The sequence below is a fragment of the Oncorhynchus mykiss genome, chromosome 13 (assembly GCF_057628025.1).
Source record: "Oncorhynchus mykiss isolate SJ-2025 chromosome 13, ASM5762802v1, whole genome shotgun sequence".
Classification (NCBI taxonomy): Eukaryota; Metazoa; Chordata; class Actinopteri; order Salmoniformes; family Salmonidae; genus Oncorhynchus; species Oncorhynchus mykiss.
The window spans coordinates 72,267,930-72,280,493 of NC_143034.1; the positions used below are offsets into that span (position 1 = coordinate 72,267,930).

Sequence of the window (12,564 nt, forward strand, 5' to 3'; positions counted from 1 at the left end):
TCCAATAGTCTTGAAGGAGTTTCCACAAATGCTGAGCACTTGTTGGCTGTTTTTCCTTCACTCTGCTGTCCAACTCATCCCAAACCATCTCAATTGGGTTGAGGTCGGGTGACTGTGAAGGCCAGGTCATCTGATGCAGCTCTCCATCACTCTCCTTCTTGGTCAAATAGCCCTTCACAGCCTGGAGGTGTGTTGGGTCATTGTCCTGTTGAAAAACAAATGATAGTCCCAAGAAGCGCAGACCAGAAGGGATGGTGTATCACTGTAGAATGCTGTGGTAGCCATGCTGGTTATGTGTGCCTTGAATTCTAAATAATTCACAGACAGTGTCACCAGCAAAGCACCCCCACACCCTCACACCTCCTCCTCCATGCTTCATGGTGGGAACCACACATGCAGAGATCATCCGTTCACTTACTCAGCGTTTCACAAATACACGGCGGTTGTCACTTACAGTACATATAGAAAAAATATATAAAACAGTACGTCATATGACATTATTACACCACTACATATCTACAATACAAAATGTATAATACCACCATACAACAATATTACAATGCAGTGTGTGTGTAGAGTCCGTGTGCTAGTGCGTGTGTGTGTCTGTTCCTGTGTGTGTCGCTTCACAGTTCCCCCTGTTTTTTTAACCTGTTTTTTAAATCTGATTCTACTGCTTGCATCAGTTCCCCAATGTGGAATACAATTCCTTGAGGTCATGGCTCTATGTAGTACTGTGTGCCTCTCATAGTCTGTTCTTTACTTGGGTATTGTGAAGAGACCTCTTGTGGCATGTCTTGTGGGGTATGCATGAGTGTCCATGAGTGTACATTCAGCATGTCAAACCTTCTTACAAAAACAAGCAGTAATGAAGTCAATCTCTCCTCCACTTTGAGCCATGAGAGATTGACATGCATATTAATGTTAGCAGCCATGCTGCCTTGTTCTGAGCCAATTGTAATTTTCAGAGGTGCCTCTTGTGGCACCTGGCCACACAGTATCTAAGAGGTGGATCCATTTAGCATCTTGTTGTAGTAGGAAAACTATCAAAATCACCCCCTCTAGGATACCTCTGAAAGTCATTGGCAACTGCCTGTAGACCTAATTGTTGAGCTCCCGAGTGGCAGAGTAGTCTAAGGCACCAGTGCTAGAGGTGTCAATACAGACACCCGGTTCGGTTCCAGGCAGTATCACAACCGGCCGTGATTGGGAGTCCCATAGGGCGGCGCACACTTGGCCCAGTGTCGTCCAGGTTTGGCCGGTGTAAGCCGTCATTGTAAACAAGAATTTGTTCTTAACTGGCTTGCCTAGTTAAATAAAGGTTAGATTTAAAATAAAATAAAAATACAAATTTGGTATCTTGGTATCTATGTTTGTGTACAAAGAATAAATATCAATATAGAATAAAAAAGCATTTCCTGGAATCTTGAAACCCTTCAGCCTGTTGACAAATTCATAAATATAGTTAACATAGCTGGGGTGTTTCTGGGATAGAGGGTTGATATAAAAGTCAATATATTCACCAACACAGTAAGATTCTGAGACACAATCACTTACTATTGGTCAGCCGAAAGGAAATCTTGGAGGGAACCGCCCACGTCTCAGGAGATATGTATTTTAAACAGTAAGTAAAACTGCCTTGGAAATTTTTTTCCCCAGAAAATATATAGATATTGATATAGATGGGGCAGTGGAACATAGTGTTTAACATTATCCTACTTTCAATTTGCTTCAAGAAGATATTGCACTTTATCCATTTCAACAATCTGAATCCCTTATCTGCTGGTTTAATCACTATATTCTGATTTCTGTTCAATGTTTTGAGAGCTTGATTTAGTTGATTTGTAAGTTTACGGTGATATACAGGTCTGGTTATGAATTGTGAAAAGGAAGCCACATCCCTACGTATAAGAGGCTGTATAGTTTCTGACACGGACTCCAACTGAGGTTCCCAATGTGAGGGGTTTGGAAATAGTATCTGAGGAAAATCTGCTTCATATTCAAAATGATCTGATAACTTATATCTTCTCTGATAGACGTGTAGATCCCTCCGGAGCTCCCCACAGTCCACCTGTTTAGGAGTTCGTATGAAAGTCAGTCCTCTTTCTAGAATCTCACTCTCGGCTTTGTTGAGCCCAATAGGACATTGCTGGTCTTGACCTCAAATCATTTGTGAAGTGGTATGCACAAATTGATGGAACAAGGTCACTAAACTGATGGTTAGACAGGGTACATCCAAGAGCCTCTGCTGTCATCTAGAGGGTGTTTCTCTGTACTGCTTGACACATGGAGACTCAATGGAGGCCCAGTGCAAGTGCTCAAAGTCAGGCCCTAATAATTTTTTTTTCACGCTGGGATCTATAAAGCAGTATGTTCTTCAATTGGCTGCCAACTAATATTCATACAGGGGCAATAGGTGGGGCAGGAGGAAGAATGGTGTTCCTGATTTTCAGAAGAATTCCCCTTTTTTCTTTAGAGCTTCAGATTGTGATTGTTCTACGATAACATATGGAATTGTTTTAAGATGGTCATACCATGGATTACTTAGGTATTTCATTTAGAATTTTACGAAAAAAATATTTGATGAAACATTGAATTTGGTGTTATTGCTTTTGGCATTGAATAACAGATTCACTACATGGAACAACAGATCCCCCCCCAAAATCTAAAGGAAGTTTGTTCTGAAGTGTCTGTCTATCTGAGAAATATAAGAAAGATCAGGATTTTTTTGTGTGTGTCTTTTTACATGTATTTATTGCTTTATTTTAGGCACTAACTATGTCCATATGCTATTTCCATATATTTTTTAAACTGGTGCCGGGGACCTTGACACGGGACATGTCTTGTGAGGCTTGTGGGCATCCTAGAGCAAAATGGAGAACACCATTATGAGTCTCAGCTTTCAAGACAGTGGTATCATAATTTTCGTTCAAACCGTTCGCACCCTACATATGATTTTTGTGAGAAGACCGATTTTCGAGATGTCTCATGGTCTGACAGACATCGTTCTAGCTCTGCCACCTTTCACCTCAGATGCGGAAGGGCAATATCAGAGGATGCGGTGGACTGAGACGCAGCCCATGCAACTACAAAAAAATATATATCTTGCGTAATTAAACAGAAAAAATATAAATAAATGCAACATGCAAAAATGTCAATGGTTTTACTGAGCTACGGTTATAAGGAAATCAGCCAATTGAAATAACTTCGTTAGGCCCTAGTCAATGGACTTCAAAAGGACTGTGCAGGGGCGCAGCCATTGGTCGGCCTGGGAGGGCATAGGCCCATCCACTGGGGAGCCAGGCCCTGCCAATCATAATAAGTTTTACCCCATAAAAGGGATTTATTACAGAAAAAAATACTCCTCCCGTTTCATCAGCTTTCCGGGTGGCTGGTCTCAGACGATCCCTGTAGGTGAAGAAGCCGGATGTGGAGGTCCTGGGCTGGCATGGTTACATGTGGTCTGCGGTGGTGAGGCCAGTTGGACGTACTGCCAAATTCTTTAAAACAACGTTGGAGGTGGCATTCAACGTTGGAGGGGAAATTAACATTCAGTTCTCTGGCAACAGCTCTGGTGGACATTCCTGCAGTCAGCATGCCAATGGCACGCTCCCTCAAAACTTGAGACATCTGTGGCATTGTGTTGTGTGACAAATCTGCTCATTTTTGAGTGCCCTTCTATTGACCCCAGCACAAGGTGTATCTGTGTAATGATCATGCTGTTTAATCAACTTCTTGATGTGCCACACCTGTCAGGTGGATGGATTATATTGGCAAAGGAGAAATATTCAATAACAAATCTGTGTACATCATTTGAGAAAGCTTTATGTGCATATGGAAATTCTGGGATCTGGGATGAAAATTGGAAATAATGGATAGTTGAGCCATACAGAAAGTTTTTTTTCAGTAAGTAAGAGATTTTATATTATGTATACAAATATATACATGTTACATATATATTATGTAGGCTAGGTTATGATATATAATAGGGGTTTGTTAGTGATATGCAGATTAAGGTCTTTCTTTTATTATATTTAACCTTTATTTAACTAGGCAAATCAGTTAAGAACACATTCTGATTTTAAATGGCAGCCTACCAAAAGGCCTCCTGCCGGGATGGGGGCTGGGATAAAAAAAACACACACAGATATATAAATATTTGCATGTGCAATTTCTTTACAAAAATATTGAGATATATGAACTTGGCGTAAACCATACATACGACATTAGAGATGTGTTGAAACTGGATCCATCATAATGATTCAACATTTTATAGTATGCCATGGCCTTTACTGGCCAAAGGTTAAACTACTGTAATGTCTATGCTATTCTATGGTGTTGAGTCACTAGACTTTGACCAGATATTATTGCATCCAAAGATCAACTGTACCTAGAACATAGATGCAGAGATATTTGTCATCAGGAAGGTGATGAACGGCAGAACGGAAAATATCTCAATGACTTGACATGTTCTGGTTGTGAATCAGGCTACAAGGTAAGACTCTTCCCAGGGATTATTATAAAATGTGCAGGGACATTAAAGGTATGGTGTTTTTTTAGTGTAGAGAATGACAGTAAAACTCTCAGATCTAACAGTCCATTTCACCTGGGACATGTACGTGACAGTTCAATCGTACAAAATGGTGCTAACTGGGCGTTGGCCATTCAAATTCCAAAACACATTGTTCATATATCGTATTATACGATTCATGTATCATGGCTATTTTACTATTTGTAAAAAAAAATGTGTGTATCATTGTATCATAGTTATAAATTGTTTTCAAAATGACAATGAGCTCCGGCTTTCTGTGTAATTTGGTGTGAAACCACTGAACTTACTTTTCTTAGCATCGCTATTATGAATTCAATTAAATAACAGCGTATCTGTTGAACAAAGCAAAACACTAGAATGAGTAAAATTATTAAAATACAAAGTGAGACATTATTATTATTATTATAATGATCATAATTATTATTATTATTATTTTATTATTCATAGCTCCACTGCATGGAGAAGAGGTGAAAAATATCAGTCATAACTGCATGTTCATGTGAATGCATTAATTCACCTGACTGTTTGGATGTTTCTGTTAGTAAATGTTTTATTTCTCAGCGATAGTGAATAAAAGAGAACAATTGACATTCAATAATTAATTGTCACTGTGTTAACCACAACCAACATGCTGGATCTGTGTTTAGGAATCAGTGCTTGGAAATGAGTCTCTCTGGGGAGAGAGAGGAGGGGGTCCAAGCCTCTAAAATGAGACTCTCTGGGGAACATGATTCCAAAGCTAAGAGGTGAGATGACAATGTTGTTTAAGAATTTATGAAGAGTTTATTTCCAAAATGCTATGCATCAGAAATGCTTTTGGCCAACACTAAAGACGACTATATCGGTACACTGATTCAGGACTAGTAAAGGCCCTGACTGTACTCATTGCAATGTAAAACATTTGATATCATTTTTACTTAACACGATCACTTTGCCTACTCTTAATTATTGCCTAACATGTGTTCATGCATAACCTTTTTATTTACCAATTCTGAATGTTGTTACAAGCGGAATGTTTATAATATTACAGTTACATCAACACACTCTTCACTCCTGTTTAAACCAAAAAGGGTTCTATCTTGCTTAATATCCAGAATCACTAAAAGTTCTATATAGAATCATTTTATAGGGTTCTTTGATCAGAACTCTAGAGGTTCTTCTTCACTGAACCAAAATGGTTCCATATAGAACTCTCCATGGTGCCATTTATGAATTATGGCTACTACTATTAAAGAGTAAAATTTTTACCTAGAATATAATTTAATAAACAATTAAATAATGGACAAAAGAATACCAGCATATATTTTTAATATGTTGTCCTTATATGCAAACATAGTTTGGAAATATGAACTGGTGGCCAGGGATGTATCTCTCTGTTTGAATGATGGCCCATGTCAACTCTGGCTGACTTCTTAACAATACAGTACAGTACAATACAATACAATACAATACAGTACAATACAATTCAATACAATACAATACAACTTTGTCCATTAGTTCCAGCAAACAACAACAATGCGTATTCTGCTCCGTTCTCAACCCCACAAACAGCAGACCTCACACAAACAGTTGAGACGACCACAGGTTCAAGCTGCACGGCAGCTCTCCTGGATGGAGAGTATGTTGTGGGGTTAAGGGCCTTGCTCAAGGACCCAACAAAAGGTGAATGTTTAGAGGATGTGAACCCAGCAGCCCTCCAATGGCCACAGGTCGCCGCTGAGCGAAAACCTGACAACATGAAGACAAATGCTATGCAGATCTATCTTTATTATGATGTAGATTAGAAGAACAATTGACATGCAGTTGTCCTCAACTGCAGCCACAAGAGAGATCTTCTGATAGTTCTGACTTACTGCCAGACTGAGCAAAACATAAATAGTGTTTTAAAAGTCATTCAATTAGGCTATTGAGTCACCAATACTTATTATACATACATCATTTTTAAAAGCGCAAGAGATACTGTTGTATGAAGCTCTATATTATATATGGATTGATCATATATAAATATAAAACAATTTTTTAACTACTCCAAAGCAATTACATTTGGCGTGGGAACCACTGACTTGCTGCATTTTTCTATAGTATAATCAAGACACCTGCTGTTAACTCTTAACTGGTTAGAACAGCTCATGTGGTGTCTTAAATATCAGCCAACTAGGTGGGAGTAGAGACTTCATGCATAGCTTTTTAATTTATACCCAGAAGTGTAACATTTCTTTATTCTCCGTGCTTACAGTATACAACCCATTTTCTACACTGAGACGCTTTGTGGATATGGGCCCAGATCTCAAAATATTGTTTTGAAAAATGAAGAAGGTTTGTTTTACATAATAATAAAAAATATATATTATATTACTAATGTAACCCAATGTAAAGACAGTGTTCAGTTTATTGTGGGGCTCTGCACATCTCCGTGTTCTGGAACTGCCTGTTTCCCCGAACAGAACTGTCCACGTCAACGTACGGTGTGGCACCAGGGATATTGTCTAATTACGCTCAGAGTGGGCGGAGGTGACCTTGGGGAACAACGACGAAGTTCGCTACAATGTTGAGACATCTAAGTTTATTGTTCAGTTTGCTTTTTGCTATATGGTCAGGGATGGTATGAGTGCAGCAAGATCCTTTTCCCTCGCTATCCTTGTTTCATTTTGTGGTTCACCGGATTTGTCAAAGTATTGACTGACCTTCATGTCTTAAAGTAATGATGGTCATTTCTGTTTGCTTATTTTAGCTTTTCTTGCCATAATATGGATGTGGTCTTTAACCAGATAGGTCTGTCTTCTGTGTACCACCCCTACCTTGTCACAGCAATATTGATTGGCCCAAACGCATTAAGAAGGAAAGAACTTCAACAAATTAACTTTTAACAAGGCACACCTGTTAATTGAAATGCATTCCAGGTGACTACCTCGTGAAGCTGGTTGAGAGATTGCCAAGAATGTGCAAAGCTGTCATCAAGGCAGATTGGTTATTTTGAAGAATCTCAAATAGAATATATATTTTGATTTGTTTAACACTTTTGTGGTTACTACATGATTCCATATGGGGCTGCAAGTAGCCAAGTGGTTAGGGCGTTGGGCCAGTAACCGAAAGGTTGCTGGATCGAATCCCCAAGCTGACAAGGTAAAAATCTGTCGTTCTGCCCCTGAACAATGCTAACCGGGGAACAATGTTTAACCCACTGTTCCCCCGTAGGCTGTCACTGTAAATAAGAATGTGTTCTTAACTAACTTGCTTAGTTAAATAAATGTTTAAAAAATATATATAACATTTTATTTCATAGTTATGATGTCTTCACTATTATTCTACAATATAGAAATGAGTAAAAATCAAGAAAAACCCCTTGAGGCGTGTCCAAACGTTTGGTACTGTAAATCTGCTTGAAAGTCTATGGCAAGACCTGAAAACGGTAGTCTAGCAATGATCAACAACAAATTTGACAGAGTTTGAAGAATTTAAAAAATAATAATGGGCAAATGTTGCACAATGCAGGTGTGGAAAGCTCTTAGAGACTTATCCAGAAAGACTCACAACTGTAATCACTGCCAAAGGTGCTTCTACAAGTTATTGACTCAGGGGTGTAAATATTTATGTAAATAAGATACAGTACTTCGGTATTTCATTTTCAATAAATTAGCAAACATTTCTAAAAACATGTTTTTTACTTTGTCATTATGGAGTATTGTGTGTAAATATCAGTTTTATTCATTTGAATTCAGGCTGTAACACAACAAAATGTGGAATACGTCAAGGGGTATGAATACTTTTTGAAGGCACTAGTACCTGTTTCAAACTAGTTTCAGATTTCCTAGGGTTCTAGGTTGGGAAAGTATTGTTAGCTACAGTACGCTTTCCCCTGGTTTCACCTGTCTACAGGGTTTGCTCCATATTTGATATATGGTTGTTCAATTGCAATACTGTAGATTTTATTAGGTACAACACCCTGTTCATGAAAATGGTTTGTTCCTACAGACAGTGATTCATGTGGCCATGGCTTGCTATATAAAGCAGTCAGACAGGCATAGATGCATTCAGTTACTGTACAATGCAATGTTAGAACAGGCAAAGCAAGTGACCTAAGTGACTTTTGAGCATGGGATGATCTTCACTGCCAGGTGCTCCGGTTCCAGTATCTCGGCCTTCTGGGCTTTTCACGAACAATAGGGTCCCCTTCCGCAGATAATTTTTATGTCGTATGACTCAAAATCTCAGTTTCCTGTAATTTTTAAAGGACTTTCTCAAAATGTATGAAAATATAATTATGCTGACACCATCTAAAATATAATTTCCACCTCCAGAAATGAGCCCATTAAAATATTGGTTAAATTATTTCAACATATTGGACCATGCTATAATGCGGTCTATGTGTAGCTGGTGTAGAGGAGTCAGCAGAAATGAGTGAGTAAACGTACTTTACTCAAAATATACAAATGCGATACAATAAAGAGAGCCCACAATAACGAACCGTACTACATACAAACAATTGCTCACAAACAGACATGGGGGAACAGAGGGTTAAATAATGAACAAGTAATTGAAGAATTGAAACCAGGTGTGTAAGACAAAGACAAAACAAATGGAAAATGAAAAGTGGATCGGCGGTGGCTAGAAGGCCGGTGACATCGACCGCTGCCCGAACAAGGAGAGGGGCCGACTTCAGGGAAAGTTGAAACACATGCATATAGCCTATGCATGGTCCATATGACCAGGTATGCTATTAGCAAGAAGCATTATCACCTGTAGCCCAACTGATGCAGCATAGTGGCTATAAATACATAGGCTGAAGCATGGGATTGCCTATCTGCATTTACCCAACTCATCGGTCACAGACAACCACACCGGGTTCCAGCTAGATTGGAATGGGCACCTTTGATGGGGTTGGGGGCAACAAAAAAAATGGAACTCATCATGCCCATTATGCTAACCAGCTAGGCCTGCTTAGCTACCTAGAGCTATTTGGAACCCTACTAATTCCACGACCGGTCTATCGACGTCAAGAACATGAAGAGGCATAAACAGACTTAACCCCATCGCGACGTCCCCCAAAGGCTAACTTTCTAGCCCTTGCTATCTGCTTGCTTGCTAATTCGGCCTGCTAACTGCTAGCCTGCCCCGGTCTACTAACTGCTATTTTGTTTAGCCTCGGTCTGCTAACTGCTAGCTTGTTTAGCCCCGGCCTACTAACTGTTAGCTTGTTAGCACAGGCCTGCTAACTGTCTGAATCGCCGTGTCCCCAGCCAGCCCAACCACTCACTGGACCCATATTTATTTTCAATCTCTTTTCGATTTTTAATTAGATTATACCTTCCGGTAACCTGCCTCACCCAATGTGATACGGAATCGCTATTATTTTTAATTTTAGAACACATTCAAGAACCTCCAGAAGCTAACCAGCTAACTAGCTACAAGCTATTTAGTAATTGTTAGCCACTGCTAGCGGCTTTTACCTTCTGCACAGCCAGCCAGTTTTTTTAGCCTGGATAATACTCGCCAGTCTACCAGTATCGAACTGTCTCTCCACAACAACGCCGGATTCCTGCCGTAATCCCTGTACCACTACTTCTGATCTTCACAGCTAGCTTGCACCCAGTACCGAAGCTATCCCTGAGGCCCACTTCTCGGCCTACTCAGCTGTTCACCCGAACCATACTGATACACGGCTAGAACCCAATACTCCACCGGATCCTTGCTGTAAACTCTGGACCTTGGCTAACGCCACTGCCACGAAGCTAGCACCAGTTAGCCGTGAACCAGGCACATCTCCCTGCTAGCAGGCACATCTCCCTGCCAACCTCCCCTACCACCCCCGGGCTACTAACTTTAAACGCTGTGTCGCTAGCGTAGTGGAGGCTTCCCTGTCCCATCTACTGCTGCCCCTGGACACTGTGATCACTTGGCTACATAGCTGATACCGGCTGGACACTGTGATCACTTGGCTACATAGCTGATGCCTGCTGGACTGTCCATTAATCACGGTATTCCATTCTGTTTGTTTATGTTTTTATCTGTCGGCCCCAGCCGCGAACTCAGGCTCTGTGTGTAGTTAATCCGACCCTCTCTGCCTAGTCAACGCCATTTTACCTGCTGTTGTTGTGCTAGCTGATTAGCTGTTGTTGTCTCACCTGTTGTTTTAGCTAGCTCTCCCAATCAACACCTGCGATTACTGTATGCCTCGCTGTACGTCTCTCTCAAATGTCAATATGCCTTGTATTGTATTCCACTCTTCATACCTCTGATACCTCCTTTGTCCCACCTCCCACACATGCAGTGACCTCACCCATTACAACCAGCATGTCCAGAGATACAACCTCTCTTATCATCACCCAGTGCCTGGGCTTACCTCCGCTGTACCCGCACCCCACCATACCCCTGTCTGCGCATTATGCCCTGAATATATTCTACCATGCCCAAAAATCTGCTCCTTTTATTCTTTGTCCCCAACGCTCTAGGCGACCAGCTTTGATAGCCTTTAGCCGCACCCTCATACTACTCCTCCTCTGTTCCGCAGGTGATGTGGAGGTAAACCCAGGCCCTGCATGTCCCCAGGCACCCTCGTTTGTTGACTTCTGTGTTCAAAAAAGCCTTGGTTTCATGCATGTCAACATCAGAAGCCTCCTCCCTAAGTTTGTTTTACTCACTGCTTTAGCACACTCTGCTAATCCTGATGTCCTTGCTGTGTCTGAAACCTGGTTTAGGAAGGCCACCAAAAATTCGGAGATTTCCATACCCAACTATAACATTTTCCGTCAAGATAGAACTGCCAAAGGGGGAGGAGTTGCAGTCTACTGCAGAGATAGCCTGCAAAGTAATGTCATACTTTCCAGGTCCATACCCAAACAGTTCGAACTACTAATTTTAAAAATGTCTCTCTCCAGAAATAAGTCTCTCACTGTTGCCGCCTTCTACCGACCCCTCTCAGCTCCCAGCTGTGCCCTGGACACCATTTGTGAATTGATCGCCCCCCATCTAGCTTCAGAGTTTGTTCTGTTAGGTGACCTAAACTGGGATATGCTTAACACTCCGGCAGTCCCACAATCTAAGCTAGACCTCAATCTCACACAAATCATCAAGGAACCCACCAGGTACAACCCTAAATCTGTAAACAAGGGCACCCTCATAGACGTTATCCTGACCAACTGGCCCTTTAAATATACCTCTGCTGTCTTAAACCAGGATCTCAGTGATCACTGCCTCATTGCCTGTATCCGCTACGGGTCCGCAGTCAAACGACCACACCTCATCATGGTCAAACGCTCCCTAAAACACTTCTGCGAGCAGGCCTTTCTAATCGACCTGGCCCGGGTATCCTGGAAGGATATTGACCTCATCCCGTCAGTTGAGGATGCCTGGTCATTCTTTAAAAGTAACTTCATCACCATTTTAGATAAGCATGCTCCGTTCAAAAAATGCAGAACTAAGAACAGATATAGTCCTTGGTTCACTCCAGACCTGACTGCCCTCGACCAGCACAAAAACATCCTGTGGTGGACTGCAATAGCATCGAATAGTCCCCGCGAAATGCAACTGTTCAGGGAAGTCAGGAACCAATACACGCAGTCAGTCAGGAAAGCAAAGGCCAGCTTCTTCAAGCAGAAATTTGCATCCTGTAGCTCTAACTCCAAAAAGTTCTGGGACACTGTAAAGTCCATGGAGAATGATAGCACCTCCTCCCAGCTGCCCACTGCACTGAGGCTAGGTAACACGCTCACCACCGATAAATACATGATTATCGAAAACTTCAACAATCATTTCTCAACGGCTGGCCATGCCTTCCTCCTGGCTACTCCAACATCGGCCAGCAGCTCCGCCCCTCCGCAGCTACTCGCCCAAGCCTCTCCAGCTTCTCCTTTACCCAAATCCAGATAACAGATATTTTGAAAGATTTGCAAAACCTGGACCCGTACAAATCAGCTGGGCTTGACAATCTGGACCCTCTATTTCTGAAACTATCCGCCGCCATTGTCACAACCCCTATTACCAGCCTGTTCAACCTCTCTTTCATATCGTCTGAGATC

At 41.3% G+C, this 12,564-nt stretch overlaps 1 protein-coding gene across 1 annotated transcript in view; it reads left to right on the plus strand.

Moving 5' to 3' along the window:
- Nucleotides 1–4,352: 4,352 nt before the first annotated feature.
- The window catches only part of LOC110519288 (NLR family CARD domain-containing protein 3), a 32,861-nt gene continuing 24,649 nt past the window's right edge, over nt 4,353–12,564 (plus strand). Inside the window, exons 1-2 of the mRNA XM_090197449.1 lie at nt 4,353–4,492; nt 5,197–5,295. Coding sequence (XP_090053575.1) covers nt 5,213–5,295 — 83 coding nt within the window. The 5' untranslated portion in view covers nt 4,353–4,492; nt 5,197–5,212. The remainder of the gene's footprint in view (nt 4,493–5,196; nt 5,296–12,564) is intronic.